At 40.4% G+C, this 22,676-nt stretch overlaps 1 protein-coding gene across 2 annotated transcripts in view; it reads left to right on the plus strand.

Annotated features, from left to right (window-relative positions):
• The window catches only part of LOC141788241 (protein MTSS 2-like), a 108,956-nt gene that overhangs the window by 59,055 nt on the left and 27,225 nt on the right, over positions 1-22,676 (plus strand). For both annotated transcript variants that reach the window (XM_074667122.1, XM_074667123.1), the window contains exons 4-7: positions 12,248-12,332; positions 14,424-14,515; positions 16,462-16,536; positions 22,262-22,419. In XM_074667122.1, coding sequence (XP_074523223.1) covers positions 12,248-12,332; positions 14,424-14,515; positions 16,462-16,536; positions 22,262-22,419 — 410 coding nt within the window. The remainder of the gene's footprint in view (positions 1-12,247; positions 12,333-14,423; positions 14,516-16,461; positions 16,537-22,261; positions 22,420-22,676) is intronic.

The following is a 22,676-nucleotide window of genomic DNA, read 5'->3' on the forward strand; positions in this document are numbered from 1 at the left end:
AGAGTATTTGAAATACTGTGAGGCGTTTGTAGTAGATAATCAGGGCTGAATAAGCTGCAGTCACTGCACATTTCCAGAAGTTCAGTTTAAGCTTCAGTACACTAAATTATGAGACGTTTTGGCTCAGCTCTTTTGAAACTAATGAACAGAAAGTGTCATACAGCCTTAGTCAGAGCAGGTTCCTCCCTTACATAACAGGCACACACATTTAAATAACATGTCATGGTTGAATTTCACTTAATTTTCCGATTCACAGAGCATATGACTCATGGGATTTGTTCTGAGAATAAAGTTGGATTCGCTGCAAAGAGGAGAACAGTATCTTTAGCTGTGGGTGAGTCAATGGGTCACTGACTTTTCTGTCACTCAAAAACCTGAAACATCAGTACAACAGATATGTTGATGTCCAGCTATCATCTCAATGACTGTGTGATGTTTGAAGGCAGTAAAAGGGACTTATCATGAGGGCAGCAAGTCATCCTCTTTAACTATGAACAAATTAATCTGATATAGAGATTGTTTCTACTTTCTGGTTTGATTTTTATTCAGATATATTATAATTGTTGAAAGCTGTTTGAGGTGACAGAGGACGGAACTGAGTGACTGTGAAAATCATCCAGTCTGGACCAGAACATTGATCTTTCAGGTTCATTTCAGCATCTGGGTCAAACTCTGCAGCGTGATGTGTAACTGAGGAAGCTTTCTGTGAAAAACCAAGCAAGGCTTAATATTAAGAAGTTGAATTAAAAAATGAGTGATTTGCAATAAAACAGTGCAGGAAAAGGTGCTTTTTAAACCTGCTGAGACTCCAAGTTACCTAAATTTAAATAAGCCCTAACTAAACTTAAGTTACCTACAAGAAAGCTTAGCAGGTTACAACCTAAGCTAGTCCACGTGAATGGTACAATTATCTCAACTATGTTTTTGGTAAAATAAATAGCTGGCGAGACAGTTTTCCTAATTTAGTAGATAATCTGACCTCCTTGTTCACTATCCTATGAGCTAGCACCTTCTTATTCTTGTTTCTATTAAAACAGATAGTCACAGAAAACAGGAGAGCCATTAACTTATACAAAAATCTGAGAATCTCAATGTTAATTGGCCACCATGCAACATATGGTAACTCTTGTGAATGAGCAAATGAAGTGAGTAAAGGGTTGAATGCTTTGTGAATTCAAGGCATTTGAGCCAAGAACTCAATTGAGAAATAAATTGAGTTTACATGTAACTCACTCATGCAAATAGCTGTAGTTGCATTTGAAAGCAACATAATGGTAGTGCTTTAAAATCAATATTTTGTGTGTAAGTAAAACCAATTTTTACCCCGCGTGTCTCTCTCCATCATGGCTGTATAGAAGCAATGTTTGTTGTCAAAGTCATATTTGTGCTACCACAGAGCTACAGGGAAGTAAAGTTCAACTAATACTGCAAACCAGATACAACATTTCAACCATCAAAACTGAATAAATGTTTATTTTAAGCCAAGATACAGATAAGAAGTAGTTTCTCACCCACTGTTTTAACAAACAGCGACAAATAGCAGGAAAAAGAGGTGCAGACTTTAACCTGTCTCGGAACATGACGGTGAAATGCCTTCTTAGAAATGAACAGAGATCCTGCAAATGGCTGGATGGAAACACATGATCTATGTAAGCTCAGCTGTCATTTGCAATCATGTTCCGCCATCACCATGGCAACAGAGGAGGAGGCGGAGAGATATGTTTTGACAGGAAGTGACCTTGCCATGACCTACTGATGTCATGCACTGGGGTCAAAGCTGGCATGCTTTGTGTGTGTGTGTGTGTGTGTGTGTGTGTGTGTGTGTGTGTGTGTGTGTGTGTGTGTGTGTGTGTGTGTGTGTGAGTGTGTGTGTGTGCGCGCTCTTTATTTTTCAGTCTTTGAATTTGAAATTCTGAGGGTGAAACTCTATGTTGTTACCCTTTTTTCTGTCTTATATCTATTTGTTAAAATAAATAGAAATCATATGGCTAACACTGTTTTCTACAAGTTGATTGATCAGTCCAATATCACGTGGTGCCAGGTTAAGTAAAAAAGAGACATTTGCCAATTTGCCATTCAGTGTTAAAATATTTCTTTCTTTCTTTTTTCCTTTTTAAGCTTTTATAGAAAAAAAAAAAAGTTTTAAAGTTAAATTCAGCCAACATGCTTGTACACCATGATGCAGCGTTACATTCATAGGCAGAGCTCAAGCACGGATAGCTAAATTACATAATAGTCAGTGGTCAGCATGGAGACACTGTGTGAATGGATTGCTAATCCCCGGGGAGAGATTTTATCATTTTTACACTCAAACTGAAACCTGAATTACTTCGTTTCAAATTCAGTTTGTGCACAAAGTCTTGGAATATGCATGCATGACAAACCATTTTCTACTCAATATCCAATCCAAATTATGAATCTGTACAGATTATTATTGGGCTATGTGTTTTTGTGCATGGAATTTTGGGTAGTACTTGCTCATCTGAGGGAATCACTTTCTTAAATCAATGCATTTCTCCTGAGGAGGTGTGATAAAACTCCTTATCATGACACTTTTTTCAAATTCTTCTAAATATTTCCAGTAGACTTACAAATATTTTTCCTAGCCAAAGTAAGCATACACACACAGCATTAAAGGCAAATAAGAGCCTCTGATTTATCATAAAGTTAACAAAAGAAAACTGAAATGAAATTGTTGTAAAAATACCTCGAGACATCTTAGGTCTTTTAAAAGTTAATATAAAACCCATTAGATTGTGTTCTGCAGGTATGTGTTGGTCAAACATCTACAGTATGCCTTCTAGTGATCATACTAACTGGAGTATCCTGGCTCGTCTACATGTGAAAGCTTTCCTCCTCCTCCTCCTCCTCCTCCTCCTGTGTCTGATCCGAGCAGAGTGCAGACATGTAAGCACACTCACCATGAGCTCATCTAAAATTCATGTTCTTGCTGTAAAAACATATAAATCTACAGTCTGGTCTTCGTGGAGCTGTGATATGTTGCACCATGGTTCAGGTTAGCTGTGTGAGCTGGAAATATCTGTAAAGAGATATTCCTCTTCTGCACTCTGGTTGGCTCAGACATTTTCGAGCTACATTTTAGTTGATGTAGTGAAGCTTCACAGTGTTACCACCAGATCAGAGTCCCTCCAAACCGCGTCCTCCTGTGGCTTTAATGCTTAAGTATAGTGTTTCATGCTGTAATGCATTCCTGCAGCATGTGGTGTTTGAGGTTTGCTGTGCACGATTTACTCAGGAACACACTCCAGTGTGTGTGGGTCCTGGTTTATCTGAGAGTGGTGGCTTGTTTTGGTCAGAGCGACTGTCTGCCTGGTTGTCTGGGAAGCTCAGTCTCACACTCGGTTTCATAGTGGGAAGAGAATCTAGGCCTCATGAATAATTCTGCTTTATCTGGCTCTGTTACTGCTGCAGTCGCTCTGCCGCTGCCTGTCTTCCTCTCCTTAATCTGTCTCCTTATCACCTCTTTTTCTGCCCCTCTTTGTCTCTTGCCTGACTCTCTCCCCTCCTCTTATTGTTGCTGTGTCACCGCAGAGATGCTTGTGTCAGGGGAACAGATGGGCGTTTGCTGCAGACGTCTGTAACCTTGGCAACCGCAGCCTCACCTGCTCTAGCATTGAGACTCCCTCCTTGTTCTGCCGCTTGAGACACAAAAGTACTGTCATCCCTGACTCTGTGCTCTTTTTTTGCCCAAATCATCTTTTTTTTTCCTTTCCAAGTGTATTGATTTGTCTTAATCTTTCAAGTCTTTCACCTTAAATCATGGTCACTGCAGCATGTATCTGCATGTGGACGACATTGTGGTGACCCTTGTTTAATCCATGTCACTTGCAATGACACTGAATATTAATAAACATCTGCCCATGTCTGAACCTCCAGGTGAAAATAACACAATTGGAAATACGCAAACTTCTAGCTGGAGTTTAGGCAGATACTCTGAGCGGTAGCTGTTTGTTCAAACTTAGTGCTTAAAGAAAGATACACCAGTGCTGATCAGGGCCCATATTCAGTCATTTAACAAATGAGACTATTAGTCCTAACGTTCTGTTATGCAACGGCCTGTTAGGCTGCAGCATTAGCTGCGTGCACGATGGCGAATAATCAACCAGTTAACTAATTAGACCATGAAATCGACGCAGGTGCAGATTAAGTCATAATTAAGGGGAACCTCATGGAAAACCCCTTCAAACAATCTCAAACTGTGCATGTCTACCACTCATAAACTGCAATAAACCTGGCAAGCGGTGTGACTGAGAGAAGATCAAGAAAAACATTTTTCAGAGGTAGAAATTGAGATTTTATCACAAGAATACACACAAGCAGCTATTCTCCATGAGTCAATCAGGTAAACAAAGAGAAAGTTTAGCGATCTCAAACAGAGTAAATGTGTGTGGTGTTTCTGAGCGCACAGTAGAAAAACTCTATAATAAAATCCCCATTATGAGAGCTGCTTTGCCAAACAAGGGCTGCAGCAATGCCCCAGTACCGTAATGAATAACTCTTGAAGCAGTTTATAAACTCCCAACATTTCACCACACACATCTTGAAAGGACCCAGACCTAGCAAAACCCTGAACTCTAAGTTACTCCTTCTATTGGTCAGGTGTATGCTGATGGTATGAATGTGTTAGCTAAAACTGATGCAAGAGAAGTCTCTACCCTCAGTGTGTGAATGTAGTGTGGATACATGAAGGAGTCTTGTGTGGCCAGGGAGTCTAGAAAAGTGCCACGTAAGTACTGGTCCATTTACCATCTGCATAGGTCGTGTTACCTGTGTAAACTGGAGCATTGACTTGAACAATAGCAACAGATTGAATATGCAGTGTGAACATGGTGTGGTATAAATTGGTTTATACAATTTTATGATGCTAACTGCTGATCTGGCATGAATACATTCAGCTTTAAAAGCTGTTTTACAGATTTTACAGCGTTAGACTGTAGAATCTAGTAGTGTTAGACAGAGTTCACAGAAAGAACTGCATATAGCCTCTGTGATTACTTGAAGAGTAAAGAGTTTGATAACCTAATGCTACTTATTGTCTAACCTGCCTATACTCTGACTATCCTTACAGCTAACAGATCATATTGAGAGAGTTAATGAGTGGTGATGGTGCACAGGTAATCCGTGACAGGTCAGAGAGGTTAAGGGAGAAAGGATGTGCTTTGAAGGTTTTGCTTTGTTGCTACGGTCATTTGCAGTCGTCACATTTGGGTCTCATTACCCTAAACATCAAACTAACCTGGCCCAAACACAGAAACAGATGTGATGCTGCAGTTATGAGGTGGGATATAGAGTGTGGGGAGAATAAAGTCTCCATATTGTGAAGGTTTGAAGCCTGCAAGTGTCAAATTACATTAGAAATATTATCAAAGATATTTACATTGATAGAATAAAGATGCTCGAGTCCATTTTCCAGTCTTAGTCGTGCTCAAACTGAAGCCTAGTCAACTGTCTTGAAAATCTGGACTACAGAGGGACTGTCTGAATCCTGATCTACAAAGCTGTTGGATTGTACTCAATGTGCATACTGTGTGTGTGGTATCCCCTCTCTTCAGTCTTTCTCTCCCAGTGAAGCTGAGACACTTGTTTCCGTAGCAGCAGACAATTTGACCTTAGCAACAAACATCCTGATTTGCACTTAGCAACAGGCCAAGATCTGCGCTGTCATGGAAACCGTTACAAACCTGTCAGTTTAGTCAGTTGCTAAGTGACGAGGAAGAAAAGCTATCCCACCATTCATGAGACAGGCCAACACTCTGTCTGCTCTGAAACCTGGCATTGACTCCAACCAGAAATATATCTCATGATACAGAGTCTGGAGGGTGGAGAACGCTTTAATACATTATACTGCAATCACATGGATTAAGGCTCTATGTACAAGAAAACTGAATGCTGTGAAAGGTGGAGGTAGAGCCGTTAATGTAGGCGAGGTTATACACACTCTGTCCATTGTCTCATCACCCCTTTCTTAAGTGCCTGCCTTTTTTGGCTAAATCTGTGAAACACAACCTGAGCATTGCCAAGCCCTGTATGTATCCTCTACTGCACTTCTTTAGGTTTTCCAAATACTGAATAAGTCATTCATTATAAAAACACATCGGTTTTGACACATCTGTGAAGCTACAGTTACAGATTATAACTTCAGTATTTTTCAGTAGCTTATCTGGGTTCATTACTAATACACACACAGATCCATACACTCACACCCATGAAAGAACATGCACAGAAACACACACAGGCACATGAAATTCAGCACAAACGCACATGTTTTTCATGAAGCTTTGCAGACAGGAAATGCACCAAAAGCAGGGAAAATAGAGAAAGATAGAGGAAGGAAAAGGAAGGAAGTGATTTTTCTCAAGAGGGAGTTCCTCCTTTCTGACAGATAAACAGATAAATAGAGAGTTAGGAGGTCTCATGCAGTTATTGTACACTCTTATTGAGGGAATGAGATGAACTGTTCTGATTTTGTCCTCCACAGGCATTGTAAAGCTGTATAAACTCCAACCTGAAGCCTTCAGTTTGACTTTTGCATTCATATTTGCATTGGAAACAGACAGAACTTGTTGGATGCTGAGCCATAGTGAAATTGTTACAAATCCTTGGCTGTAAGCCTTCCTTAAGCTTTGTTGTTATTGTTGTCTAGCATAACCAAATTATCAAAAAGCTAATAAGAGCAAAATAGGAGTTAGACTTTGTCTTGACACTCCTGCCCAACTTCCACATCCCCCTATGACTTAACTAAACATGACTTAACTAAGTCATGGGACCTTCTTTAAGATGCATTAACCCCCATCATAGTGGTGGGTACCCTCACTAGCCACTAACCACACAAGCAGCCTGGTGGATCCATACTTTAATGTTGTCAACACCAAACTCTTAAGCCAACCATCTTGGCACAAAACACCCTCCGCAGCTGCAATTTGGTGACAGGCGCACACGTGCGCACACGCGATGACAAACCAGGAGTGCAGGTGGATCAAAAGTATTCTGAATGGATAAGCCAGCTGTGTAACTGTCTCTTCATTTTGTACTCCTATTAATGACAAAGGAACAGATCAAATCTGTCCCAGGAGCTGGCCCACACGGTGACGCGCGTCGTGTCCTCAGATGCGCCCCGCTGTCCATTGTCCTGCTGCAGGGACAGCGGCTCTGACCATCTCCGCTATCGGGTCTTTTCAGCACACCGCGGTGCTGGGGATCACTCAGACCAATCAGATGCTGCGCCTCGGCCGTAGGCCATTTAAAGGCGAGGAGAAGCGCTCATTTGATTGGTGAAGACAGAGATCAGCTGTGTTAAACCCACTCACGACTTTTCTCCTCCCTCTCTGCCACTTGCACGGAAGGAGGCGTGGACGCACACTTCTGCGCTCCTCTGGGCCTTGACTGCGCCTCTCTTGGAAACTTGCAAAGTGCGCTGGTCATGCTCTGTCCGCGAGGCGAAGGCCGGCGCAGGGCAGGTGCACCTGCACTTGCGCCTGGTCTACAAAATTAGAGCCCTCTGTGTTAATTGTAGCCTCAGCTTCCTGTTCTTTGCTGACAGGAGGGTCACCTGGCGTGTTCTTCTGCTGCTGGCATCAACAAGGCATTTTTCTCCCACTGAACTGCCGCTCACTGGATATTTTCTTTTTTGGGGGCCATTCTCTGTAAACCCTAGAGATGGTTGTGAGTGAAAATCCCAGTAGATCAACAGCTTGTCCGATATGCAGACCAACAACCATGCTGAGTTCAAAGTCCCTGAAATCACCTTTCTTCTCTGTTCTGACGCTCAGTTTGAACACCAGCAGCTTGTTTTCAGTACGTGACTATTCATTGAGTTGCTGCTTGTGATTGGCTGATTAGATATCAGGGTTAACGGGCAGCTGAATGGAAATATCTAATTAAGTGATTGGTGAGTGGATAATAAATGCCAGCTAGCTCAAAAAGACATTTATGTCTTTTTTTGACGACAAAATATTTTGCTTTGGAACAAACATTGCTTTTTTGGCTAGATGTGAGTGATGTCATTGTCATTGAGCCCACTGCACACTCCAACTGAAGCAGGGACACTGTTTTCTAACCTGTAACTTCAGAAATTCATGCCTAATATGAGCTGCTGTTGCCCCAAATAGGAAATTGACTTGAAAAGGCTAAGGCTTCAAGAAACAGTAGTATTTGTTCCCCCCATTATTTATTGTTTAATGAAAAGTTGGGATGACTGATGAGTAGATGAAGAGTAGTGAGAGTTTTCTCTTCTTTGCCCCAGATTCAAAATCAAGATAGCTTTGAAGATGACAACACAGCAAATACTGTTACAGTGCATCTGAGTTTAACAAACACTGTCTCTACCCCCAAATTCAAACACCAACATCACTGCCCCAGATTTTTTGAACAACTATTTCACATTCAGTGTGAGAAATGCTTGTCGTATGGGAAACGTTTCAAGAGACAAACATGGACTAAGCCAGTGCTTGGCCTCTTTTGGCCCAAATAAAGTGCTGAAACATGTTGATTTCTTCAAGGAGCAAATAAACACACACTCACACACACACACACACACACACTGTGCACACAGTAGCTGTGTTCCAGATGTGGGTACTGTGTGTTATGTACCGCCCCTCATCTCGTTGTTGATCTCCTGTGGAGTCTGAGAGGCCGGGTAATGACAAACAAACAGGAAGAGGACCATCATAAATGTAGATTTAACACACACACACACACACACACACACACACACACACACACACACACACACACACACACACACACACACACACACACTTGGCTCTGACTCCAGTCCCATGGTTCTCTGGCCAGCATTGAGCTCATTAAAATGTGTGAAGCGACCCCTCTCGTCTGCATGCTCTCTTCTCTCTTCTCCATCTCTTCCTCTCGCGCTTCTTTCCCAATCCTCTTCCTCTTATAAAAGAGAAATATCACACTCTCCCTCCATCTTTCTCTTCCTTTTTCTTGACATCATGTGTCCGTGCTTCATCCTCTCCAACTCTTTAATTCAGTCAAGTCTTTAATTCAGATCCCACTCTAAACATCACACAGCTCAGATACAGCTTCAGATGTTCAGCTGATCGGCATGCATGGTGTATACTTGAAGCATGTGTGTACGTGCGTGTGTGTGCCTGGTGTGTGTTTGCATGGTGTGTGTGTGTATATGTGTGTTTGGGGGAGGGTGTCTCTGCTTTAATGAATGGTTGCCGGGTAGAACAGGAGGTGTGAGGGAGGAATTTGTTAATTATGAATGGAACACTTCTCTCTGGATGTGAACGGCACACAAGCCTATGAGAGTGTGTGTATATGTGTGTGGTGTACCAATACATTTGAGAGTGTATTGGTATTGGGTAATATGTGTGAGAATGTGCCTTCAGTCAGAGGGTTGCTGGTTTGATTGTGGGGATGACACTGAACTTGTTATGCTGGTTATCTGTGAGTGAAGACATAATTCATTGATTCAGATTTTGTGTCACAGTAGTTACAAGAGCTCATGTTTTTGTATATGGTTTTAAAATCAAAAACTGTTCATCATGATTTTGGGTGAGTAACATTTCCATGGAATAGGAAAGTTTATATCAGTCTTACAACAATCACACAGAGACAGGTTCAGAGTATAAACCTTTCCCATCACAATGCCAGCCCCATTCTCACCTGTACAGAAAAACTAATGTTTTCTTCCTTTATGTTGCTGCTCAAGGAATGACTCTTTTCCTCAATTTTCCCCGAGGTAAACTGAAGTCTACATAAACCATGATTATCTCCTGTTGTGAAGTGAAGTGTGCTTGTAACCATGAGATAGCAAATATAACCCTCTATCGTATGTAAAGACAAATGGAAAGAAGCCTGAAGTTTCACAAATCCTGGCAGGATTTAACATCACACACAGGATTCCTCACACCTCCAAAATTGTGGATACAAGGTGTGCACTGATCACAATTTTCTGGCCAATCACCGATCACCGATCTTTAAAAAAAACCCTACCAGCCTGATTTGATTTTCAATAACTGACGGCATATACCTTCATTGTTCTGATCTTTTTTTATTGAAAATCAAAAAGCAACAAAGGCTGGCTGTCGGACCTTTCCAGACGTATATAAGACGTGTATAAGATCAGTTTTATATGTAAGGATGAGCCGATCACCTATTGCTGATCACCAGCCGATCGATCGGTGCATGTCTATTAGGTACCAATTATATATGGACCATAATGATTATTCAAGTGAGCAGGGATTTGAAGTAGGGTTGGGCGATTACGGCAAGAATCCAAATCACGATTGATTAAACCTTCTACTTTGACTTTGAATATTTCCCAATTATCCCACTCTCAACTCAGTTTATCCTTGAATCTAGTAACAGAACAGAAAAGATCATGCACTATTAAGGGGTATTTATTGAAGCAGTGGAAATGAAAACACCCATCAGCTACAGTGGAAAGGTTTTGCGAAAAAATAAATTCAGAGAGAGAATAACAAGGGAATCAAAATAATCGACACAGCAGTTTCATGTTGGTCAGAAGCTCTAACTGCAGGTTTTGATTAATTTTCAATGGATCGCCCAGCCCTAATTCAAAGTCAGTGATAAAAATGTTAAATGCTTAAAAACAAGTGACTGCAAAGAAGTGAGGTTGGATTTTAACTGAAAGTTGGAAGTGAAGGAACCAGAAAAAACGTGTCTGTGCTAGTTTCTCTGTTTCCTTCAGCAGAGTCACATTTGTGTTGAGAAGCTAAACTACATGTATATCTAATTTCTGATACTTTTATGGCTCCTGAATGCATCTTGGACGTAAATGTCACAGCAGCTAAACCCTAGTATTGCTACTTCAACCATCCAGGAATGAGTGACATCACTGTAGATGTGACTGCAAATGGCCTGTCTACACCCACGTTCAGATGCTTATATGTACAGGGTGCATTCAGCTCCAATATACTGTTTGGGCTATCATTGACAGTGCTTATATATGACAGGACAGCAAGCTGGTCTAAACTCCACCTCCTCACTTTTGCCTTGGAGCAGTCATATGTTTACAGGAGTCAGCATTTTCAGTACAGCTACTGCCATGTTTGGGCTCCATCTGATCTGGTAATGGAGTGAAATAACCACAGATGTTAGAAGTAATCCTGTCAGGACCATACAGTCTGCCCAAACTTGTTGGCTTTCTATCTCATGAGTTTCTGGTTACTCAAGATGTGGTGCATCAAAAAATGAACATATCTATCAGAAACACATTGAGATACGTCATATCATCATATACTTACTTACAATCAGTTTGTGCAGCATATACAAGTCCAATCATTGGGCAGCTAATGTAAGCCATCTTCAGCTTAGTTGAAACAGATTTGTAGGATTTATTTTGTACACAGGATTTTCTGTAAATGGTGTTACAAACAAAGTAGAATCATATTCACTCTGAATGTTTGATGAATCCTTTTAAAAAAGGTATCATACTCTTATCATCTTTTTTTCTAACACTGGATTTATTTCTGTCTTGAAAACAGTAATGTTGCACTTCCTCTGCTCTCTTTGCATTCTCCTGTAAGCCCAGCTAAGTCCTGATGATAAACATTGTCTGTGCAGGAAATCCCATCCGGCTGCTGTTTAATCTGAATTTTCCAGTGTGTACATTTCTGTGGCAGCAGTGATTATGGTATTCTCCCGGCACCGTATACAATAAAAGCCTTACGTCTGCTGCAGAGTCTTTAAGTACATGGCATTAGAGAGGAGCTGTGATCATGTTTCTGTTGTTGGCTCGTCCACCTGTACTGCAGAGGCAGCAGCTCTGAGTGCCTTGTTTGGAAGTTAGCCGTGTCTGCCATCATTTAAACTGACTTAAACTGGGGTCAGCTTTTTCCACTGGGACCTACTTTGTCTTAAAATAGACCTGTGTTTACAGTTGCAGGTTAGCAGCTCACAAATCTGGGTCCCTGAGCGGCTGGCTCTTACTCAAACACACACTCACGAGACACTTCTTTATTTGGACGGAGCAGGAGTGTGTAGACTTGGAGAGGAAGCTCAGGGCCTTGTGTAAATACAAGCTGAATGTAAGAGGATATAAAAGCTGTTTGATTGTTCATCTGTTTGAAGAAGAACACTTCATGCAGCAAACTAATAGCTGTAACGTAAATATTGATCATGGTTTTCTGTGGAAACAGTAAAGAGCCTCTTTGGGAGCACCTGTTTGTGAACACTTTGTCTCTTTTTGTGTTTTTTAACAATATGACCCTGACTGTTTTTGTGTTTCCAGGAGCAACCAGAGACATCGGTTCAGCTCTGACCAGGATGTGCATGAGGCATCGCAGCATTGAGGCCAAACTTCGCCAGTTCACAAAGTAAGATTAATAACCTCAGATTTATCCATTCCTCCCCCTTCTTTTTTTTTGTCTTTTGTTCACTTGAAACCTGGGTTCATTTTTCTTTGTACAGGAATGGTAAAAGCACACACACAAAGTTGTGATATCGAACAATAAAGGAGAGATGCATACTTTTCCCTGAAAACTGCATCCTCAACAGTGGCAACGTATTATTTCATCGTCACATCAGCTCCTGAGCGTTGTATTTTCAAACTAGCATCATATTTAAGGCTATAATAGAACACCAGATCTATGAGGTTTTCTGTCAGTTGTATGGATTCCATAAGGAACATTTTCTGTCTGAACATGTTCCGACGTCTGTAAATGAATACAACCACTGGCACGCAACATAACACCACTCCAGAGGTCTCACCATGAGTCTGTTTTCAACCATTGTTTGACTTTCCTACATTCTCCATGCTTTATAATGACTTTTCCACGGCAAATGTCATCACACTGATGTTGATGATAATGATGATGGTGATGATGATGATGATGATGATGATGATGATGATAATGATCTATGGTGGTAATGGCAATGACAAGCTTTGCACATGTTCCATAATATTCCACGTCTTCTTTATGCTGTTTCTGCAATTTTGTCCCATATGTGTGCAAGTGTGTACAGAGGCGGTGTAGTGTCATAGATACTATAATTATGAAGAGCAACACATGGAGCAAATTTATATGATGATGCGATTCCAGGATTCAACCTTACTGTGTATTTTATTTTTTTAACCAAGCAATGTTTTCCTCTGCCAATTCTGTCCTGTTAACAGTTTTTCTTTCAGTCAGAATATGGAGGTTACTACTGAAAGAGAAAAAGTTATAGGCACTGTCTACCCCCATTGTAGGTTAACATGGTTTACAGCGAAAAAAGCGAGTATTGTTTCAGCCTCTGCCTGAAACATTTCATTTTAGCTGCTGTCTCTTTAAAGCACCATGCTCCTTGAACCCCCTTCCCTCTGATTGGCCAGCCCTCTAGAGGCCAGTAAGGAGTCAAGCTATGGGCAGAACTTAGTGTTTCCAATGTGTAATGAACCAGTCAGTACATTCCTGTGTGAAGACATGATCATTTCAGCAAGTCTCAATGAGATCTTGTAAGATTTTGTGCTATCTTTAGAACAGACCGTTTGGATTGATTTCAATAAATAGATAGAAGTTTGAAAATATGCCCAAGTTTAGTTTTAACACCAAGGACTGTTACTTGAAATAGGGGAAAGCAGAAAGTCCCTTCTTTTTGCTACAGCTGCAAATGAAAAAAAAACAAAAAAAACAAACCCATAAACTTACAGATATTATGCCATGATGTTACTTTGGTCTTCCAGTATACACGTATTGAATTTTAATAATCACAATCAAACACAGTATTAAAAGTATTATGAAAACAGTTTAGTAGTTTGTGCCATCCCTATTGCAGTTTCTGCATCCATCAAGTATTAAAAATGAGCAACATGGGAAAAGATCTATGTACCATTACCTGTATTTTTTGAACTGATGTGTGCCTCTTCACTTCTGCATAGGCTCAATATTTTAGGACCAGCTGTTGCAACTTTGTGTTCACCCAAGGCTGGCTCTAAATGCCTAAGAAGGCACATACACATCCATTCAAAAACAGATCTTTACAGCACAAAAGCATGTTTACACCCTGGTCTAAAAAACAAAACTTGGTGTGAACAATTCATTTCTCCATACAATGTATTTGTGACTCATAAGTTTACAATTTATCAAGAATTCCAGTTCATCATTAGAGACAATTGACTTAACTGACAGGCTGGCATGATGAAGCTGTTAGTGAGATTAAAATGCCCACCTCAACTTCCCTTCTTAGTAGGCCGACCAGAAGTCTGGTTGAGCCAGCATTTCCCATACACCTCAATATGAAAAAAAATGTTTTGGTTGGAATACACACTTAATGAAGGAAATCCAGTGACATAGGTGAAAGTTGACGCAAATACACAAACTCAGTTGAAGCACACGTACCTCCAAAAACACAAGGTATTGCTACTTATTACTGCTGAGCTGTGTCACAATGTGTCACACATTTCTGTCTCTCTACTCCTCACACAGCGCTCTGATGGAGAGTCTGATCACTCCTCTTCAAGACAAAATTGAGGACTGGAAGAAAACTGCCAACCAGCTGGATAAAGATCATGCCAAAGGTACAAAACCATCTGCGGTTGTGATGCTTATCCATAAAGGGACTTGCCCTTTATCTTCACAGCTGGAAGACTTATTGATGAACTGAATTTTTGTAGCTGAGGGACATGTAAAGTGAATATTCAAGACAAAATACTCTAATTCCAACTTATTGATCAACTATAATATTTATTAGTGCTGTCAGGCGATTAAAAAAAATTAATCTAATTAATTACAGGATTTGTAATCAATTAATCTGATTAATCACATTTTAATCTCATATCTGCTTAAGGTTCCAAAATAAAGAATTTGAATTCCAGGACATTAAAATTACATTAAAAGACATTAAAAAACATTTAAAAAATAAGGTGGGAATATATACAACACATGTTTAGGTACCCTGAGGCATAAGGAACAAATTAAAAAAGTGTTATGGTTCTATCTTTACAAAATCTATAGAGTCCTGCACCTAAGATAAGCTGATTTGATTTTTAGGACGTTTTTTGCTTCTGTTCACATTTTAACTCGATGTGGACTCAATTTTCACTGTAATATGAACTTCTATACTTCTATGAGGTCAGGAGAACCAGGGCTAAAGGCTAAAAACTGTGAGGAACTATGTACAAAAAACACTTTTTTCAAGTCTTGGATCAAAGAAAAGTGAAGTATTTTCAGTTTTACATGCCCTGAACACACAAACTGTTGCTCATTGGTGCAGAGCAGCCCCAAGCTGAAACATGACACCAGGAAGCTGGAAGGAAAATTTCAAAGAATTCTTTAGATTTAAATACAAGACATTTTTCGATCATTCAGGGCTTGTTTGATGCAGTAAAGAGTGTAGAATTACCTGTTTTTTACAGAATTGAGCTAGAGTATACGGTTGATTTTCTGTAGATTTTCAAAAAGGACGTGTGAATAAACGAGATGTGGACAGCAGTCTCCTTAACAGCGCTCTCTCTTCCCCCCGTTTAAAGTATGTTGCTAGGTGTGATATATTCAGGGACCGTCGGAAATTTGACAATCTGACGAGAATACCACTTTTTTCACGTAGGATAAACGGTTTGTAAATGCTCAACATTTGAAAATAAGTGCGTCTTTGAACGCCTCGCGGGTTTGGGATCCAGATTAATCTGCGTTAATTTTTATGACGCATTAATTTGCGTTTTAATTAATTAATCTAATTTACACGTTAAAATGACAGCCCTAATATTTATCACTCAAAAAGTGTTGAAACTAAGTAGCTTTCTACAAGAGCAATTGTTAAAAATTCAGAACATTATGCAATTCTGGTTAAATTGCTTCGCAAAGGAGTTAAAACAAACGCTAAAGCTTTAAATGTAAGGTTTTCTACTGAAGTGTATGAGGAATGTCATCCTGCACTGTCATCTTTATATGAGTCCCAGCATCACAGAAGTACAGTAAGAAGCACTGCAGATTTTTGCTGTGTGTTTTTTTAAATGAAACATGTTTTTATGAGACATACGAAGATAATGTTTCGATTTCCTTCACTGGCAGCTATTTTTATCAGTGCCTCGATCAAAAGGTGACCAATGGCATACAACACAGTGGCCCTGCCATATGCTGATAGTTGTGCAGCATGTGGTGTAAGACAGCCGTTTGCCACTACAGGGGTTCAGCAGCATGTAGCGACTGCTAGACCAATGTGCTGGTCCTCTCAGTGTGGGAGCACTAAATTATGTTGCCTTTATTGACAACCTACATATAAACTAGCAATGTAAATGATGCAAAAAACACACAATAAGTCATGTATTCCTGCTATGTGTATTGTAAGTATGGCTGTTTGGTATAGCCTTGCCAGATCTCATTACATGGTCTTGGTCAAAGTTTTCTCTGTGAGCTCTCTGAGGATTCCTGTGTAGGTGGCCATTGAGAATATGAGATAAAAAAAGGTCACACAGAGAGCTTTGCATTCCTGTAACTAAAGCATCTCTGTTCATCCCATGTCCAGAGTACAAGAGGTCACGCCACGAGATCAAGAAAAAGTCATCTGACACCATGAAGCTGCAGAAGAAGGCTCGCAAAGGTAAGAGTCAGCAGTCCAGCAGACCAGCTCTCATACTGTAGAGGTTAGAGGGCATTGTGGGAGGAAACTCAGACAAGGTTAGATCTGACATTTGTCAGAGTACAGCTTTGGATAAATCAGGACATCCAGTTTTATATCTGTTATTGTTGGAGCTGAGGGTGAATGGAAAATGAACACATATCCGATGCTGATTTACGGTTTGTATCTGATGATTAAAGCCTCACAAAACACACTCATAAATTCAGCGGTTACATCCAGTGCCAAAACACTCACACAGAGAGTTGAGTCATTCTAGAGGTCAGGAGCCACAGACTTAACACAGACAGGAAGAAGAAGAAGAAACTACAGGCTTTTGGCGCCATCTAATGGAGATCTGTAGTGTTGCAGGTCTTTTCTCATTTGTCCTGAAATACTTCACTCAGTGATGTAGCAACCAATAATTAGAGCTTTCTCTTTGAAGCAGTTTCCTTTCAGTTGCCGGGCAGATCAACACATAAAAGCAACATGTCTGCAAAGTAAAATCCAAACTGGCACTTTGAATTTATTTCACTCCCTTAATCATATGTTTTTCCATGTGAAATGTGAATGCCAAAAGACATGTTATGGGTACATTTGTTTGATCTATTTACCTGTAAAGTAATAAACCGATGCAGTGTGTTATTTTGTTTAGTGGTATTTTTATTCGTTCTTGTGTTTTTGGTTGCAGCTGTCTTGTTTTTGCTCTAACCTGTGGCACTGTGGCTGTCTTGTGATGGCTTCCTTGTACTAACCGTAACAATGAGTTCTGCTATCTCTGCTCTCTCCCCCCTTTCTTTCTCTCTCTGTGTCCCCTCTTCTCTTATTTTGCTTCCAACTTGCTGTCTCCCCCTGTCTCTCTGCTGCTGTCTCTCTGTCTCCCCCCTCGCTGTGGTATTTGCCCCCCTGTTATAGAGCTGCAGGGTAAGTATCAGCCTGTCGTGCGCTACAGTTCTGCTGCATCATCTCATTTATTTTCCCTTTCATTTGCAACCTCTCCTCTAGATTATCATAGCAGCATGTTTGTAGAGAAGACTCAGCTCAATTCATTTGATCCAACATTTCACTTCAGCTACTCTGCGTTCATGAAATTGTAGTTGTCTTAATCGTGTAAGTTAGCTTCTTAGCAAAAGGAGCTACTCCCCAACTCTGCATGTTCGAAAGCCACAAGTAGTCTGTAACAACTGTCTTCAGCATGCATCAATCAGTCATATCCTTACTGTCTCTTTACAAAGGCAGCACAGATCAGTCAGTGGGATTTGTAAGGCAGCAGACATTTATTTTCTGAAGTTGACATGTTTGAGGCGGGAAAAATGAATGAAGGTAAGGGTGTAAGTGACTTCGAAAAGAGGCAAAATGTAATGGTTAGAGCAAGAGTTCACAAACTTTTCAGTCTGCGACCAAAAAAAGACCCTTGACACCCTCCCTCCAGCTAGGGAACACAAAAATAGGCCAATCCAAAAAGAGAACAACAAAGAAAGATCTCGCTGTTTCCTTGGGGGAAATGCGGAAACGGATAAAAGATTTTCTGTTTTGCTCATGTGGTTTTATGTAACTTTTAACTTTACTTTTTCTACATATATTTTACAATAATGGATTAAATATTGAAGTGTAAGTGATTTTTGATGACCTGATCCCACCTTTGGGAACCACTGCTTTGACAACTGGGTCACATCTCTCAACTTCAGCTCCTGTAGAGTGTCCCTAGCTTGCAGGGGCCAGTATATGAGGGTGGGCTGAAAAGTTCATAGCTTGACAAGGAAGGAGTTATGCCATGGTGATAAAATTGGTATGCATTAAATTCAACATTTTCCAACACTTATGGCATGGTTTATTTTTCAACACGGTCATGTTTTCTTAGGTTTGGACCTTGGGGATGACACAAGGCTCTCCCTACCCCTCTTGAATTCAGCCGCCCACTTTTTTCCAGTTGATAAAGCTGGAGCATCATCCCCTAATGTAGCAACCATGTCGGCGTGAATGTCCTTGGGGATTAACCCCTTTTTCTGCAGATATTTCTTTACACCACGGTGCCAAATTTTATCCCTATTTACAAAATGTGTCTTGTTCTACTTTTCAAAGTCCTTAAACACTACATCAGCGTCAGTTAATGCCAAGTTCCATCACTATGGCTAAACTCCTTCCTACTTAGGCTACAATCTTTTCAGCCCTCGCTGATTCACCAAGAGTGGTCTCAGGAGAGGAGTTTGGTGTACTTTGACCAGATCATGGGCAGTCAAGGTTGGTTTTCTTTTTTTTTATTAGGTACTTTTCTTGGTACCGACCGAATTCTGTTAAAAGTACTGGGTACCGATTCACATAAAATCAAAAGGTACCATATTGAGGTACCTATATGCATCCTTGTGACTGTGAGGGAATGGAAGAATGGGCCATTTTCATACTGGCCATGAACACAGCATTACAAGGTTTTATACTGAAGAATAAATATGTTAAGTTGAAAAAATATGTATTTAATTATTAAAAAATTGATATTTTTTACTGCGCAAGCACAAAAAAGTCCAGAAAATTGGTACCATTGAGTACTGGTACCAATTGCCAGGTACCGGTACCACATCGTTTTAAATGTGAAAGGTACCCATCCCCAGCCAAGGTGCTCCACTGAAGGCTGCTCATGGTGGAGTCCTGAAAACCACTGAAGAGGCCAACAATAAGAACATGAGCATCAGAAGTGGAACACAGAAGGAGGTGGGTTCCTGGAGGAACATCAATGTGTGGATTGATTTCCCCAGATGTAGGTGGAGTTTAACAAAGAAGTTTGATACATGAAGACTCAAAACTTTTGACTTATAAAGAATCTGTTTCTCATGTCTTTGTGCTGGATTGAACATTGCACTTTCACTGCCCAGGTAGAGTCCATGTCTCGTCAGGACAGGGCTATTTTGGCTCTGACTTAAGCGAGGGGAGCCTAAACAATATTTTACAGGTGCTCATAAACTTAGAGGTCATTGGTGTACATTTATTGTTCGAAATACATCAGTGAGACGGGCAACAATCCTCCATACCTGCTTGTATCTTTGGGTTCTTTTAGTTGGAGCCTGGACATCAGACAACCAGGTGTTTTATGTCACCTGCTCATACCTCTGTCTTTGGCCTTTTGAGACCATTGCACTTCTTGATTGGTTTCTTTTACATCTTAAATGTAATGGGTTTCTTAAAATATGCTTTTATGATCTTTATCTATTTACAGGTTCCTTGAGATTAAAACAAAGTAGGATTTTTTGCAGGTTGCATGAAGCACCAAACATTATTTTCCTCCTGGACCTCAGTGATATCATACTTTTCATTCATTCATTCAAAAATAAGGAGTTTTTTAACCAGTGTGTCAGAATAACTGCAGGGCAGCACTTAATTTCCCTGTGTTTTGATTAGTGACAGAAGCAGCTGCTCCTAAGAAAAATATTTATGAGCCCAGAGATCAGGAAGACATGTCTGGCATACAGAAAAATGGCAGCATTATTAGGGAAAGCTGAAGCTGTATTTGTCTGGAGGGATAGAAATATGAAGACATGACATTTTAAGTGTCAAAGTGAAAGTTGGAGGTCTTTCTGTGGTGCACAAACTGATGTAAGATTGTGGAAACCACCAGTGCCTGATATCTATCTGTTGACCCCAGAGTTGTTGTTTTTTCCCAAAGATATCTTGTCTCATTATGTAAAACTTTTAGATTACAACACTACAGTTCTTAGAGATGCCTCCCATTAGAAAACAGATTGGGGCTTAGTTTATATAGGTTTTTAGTTTTGTAAGCTGTTGTTGTCTTGAAGTTTCAGCTCCGACAGAGCACGATGCTGTTAAACTTTTTGCTCTTTGACTCCTGCATGACTTCTGGAGCCTTGTTAGCTTTATAGTCTCTCTGCAGGCTTTCCTTCTGTTCTCATGACTCCCTATTTTTTTCTCTCTTTTATTTTTCTCTCTCTGTGAAACTGCAGTCATCTGTGCTGGCTTTATGAGCATAATGTAAAAATCTAAATATTTATTTCATATCGACTCTCAGTGCATTACACATTCCTCTTCCTCTCAACAGGATGTAGCATTTAGATTTCTCAAAGTCTTTTTTTACACACCTGCTGTATGACCTTTTGTCACTTTTGTAATCAGTTACAGCAAACGTTCAAGTTTTAGGACAGACACACATTAGCCGTGTTTGGGCTCTGTACTGTCAGGGTGTTTGATGTAGGCACAGTGGGAAAAGCATGTGCTCACATACTGTGATCTACTTTCAAAGACATTTCGCCCAAGTTTTAAAAACAACATGGATACCAGCCTTTGGATTGACTGAGCTTCTCTCCATAAGTTGGCAATGTGAGAATGTTAAATGAAATGATCTGTTTACCCATGTTAGCATCCATTGGTTTACAGTCACACTTGTGTTTGACTTCAGCCTTGTTCCTTATTCTCAAAAAAGGGCCAAAAAGTTCATTACTTTATTATCTAAAGCAGCTGAATTGTTAGATTTATGTTAACCGGGCATTAAATGCTAAATTGAGCATAAGGGGAAGTTGCACAGAGTTAGCCTCGGTAGTTTCCATCAGCTTTTTGAAGAGTGTGGATGTTTTGGCGTTGCCTTCTTAACTTAAAGTCAGTCACTCCAACAAAGTCACAGTTGTTGCTCCCCCTGAGGGATTTCACAAATAAAAAGTGACATATTTCTAAATAATTGCCCCGGAAGCTCCTCAGTGGTCTGGTCATATCGTGTTAGACTTTAGTTTCTGCAAATCTGAAGCTCAGACCTTTGAGTTTTAGCATGTACGACCTCCATCCCAGCTCCTGGGAGAGGAGGGAAAAAAGTTTGTCTGCTGTAGGGTTGGGAATCAAAAACTGGTTCATGTTGAGAATCAATAAGAAATGTTTCAGTCAATCGATATTGTTAGCCTTTGTGCTTAACGATTCTCTTATCAATTCTTTACAGTATGCCAGAGCTGCAGGACCTTATGTGACTAGTCTGCCGCAGCTTTGTAGCTTAGCAGTTAGATAACATTTCCCAAGAAAACCCTGTTAAAGGATTTCTAGCTTGAAATTTTACTGATGAACTGAACACTCAAAGAAATCTACTTTACTCTTTCACAAGAGATTCCTATTCAATACATTCAAAGTAAACAAAATGGCGCGAGCTTGATGCTAATGAATAGGAGAAATTGCATTAATACGCTAGTGGTTAGCATACATTGGTATAACTTTGGCTTCAGAGTAGAATTTCAACTTTCATAGCAGAGGCATATCACAGTTACTCTTTTTAAACAATACTGGAGAAGAAGGAATTGATAGGAGAATTGATAAAAAAAAAAGAATCGATAAGCAGAATCGATACGGGCATTGATATCAATAAAATCTTATCAATGCCCATAGTCTGCTGTCTGAGGGGTCGATTTTATAACTTATAATGAAATACTTTCATACACTGACAGGATAGGATAAACTACGCAGAGTTTAAACTATGAACAATATGTATCCACTACCTTTGTCTCACTGAACATTTCTTAAAAACAGAGCATTATGAGAAAAAGGTGAGAAACATGCCTTTGAAACAGTCATGCCTTCACAGTCTTCTCCATTTAACACTCTGTGCCTCCATCTTCATTTTCTCCTCTTCCATCCCTCACTCTCTCCTCTCCTCCGCTCAGTCACGTACGTCACTCTCCTTTACCTCAAATGTCTGTTCTCTGACCGCCTGTGTACCCTTCCACCTCAGGGCGAGGGGACCTGCAGCCTCAGCTGGACAGTGCCATGCAGGACGTGACAGACATGTGTCTGTTGATGGAGGAGACGGAGAAGCAGGCGGTGCGCCGGGCTCTGGTTGAAGAGAGGGGCCGCTTCTGCACCTTCATTGGCTTCCTGCAGCCTGTGGTGGTGAGGAGAGGGGGGAGGAGAGATGCAGACTGGGTGGAGCGTGGGAGGGATAAAAGGATGGGTTGAGAGGGAAAATGCACTAACTGTAAATTAATTCTAAATAATCAAAAACGATAAATTAGGTGCAGCATTCTGGTCACTCTCTGTTGTATGTGTTTTGTTCTAAAGGTGCAGCTGCAAATCTCACTTTGGATACTGTTAAATGGGATATTTTGGGATATTTCTTTTTAGAAAGAAAAAGGGAAAACCATGATTCA

Source organism: Halichoeres trimaculatus, unplaced genomic scaffold (assembly GCF_033239565.1).
Source record: "Halichoeres trimaculatus isolate MK-OKI-2021-1 unplaced genomic scaffold, fHalTri1.1 fHalTri1_scaffold_3, whole genome shotgun sequence".
NCBI classification, from domain to species: Eukaryota; Metazoa; Chordata; class Actinopteri; order Labriformes; family Labridae; genus Halichoeres; species Halichoeres trimaculatus.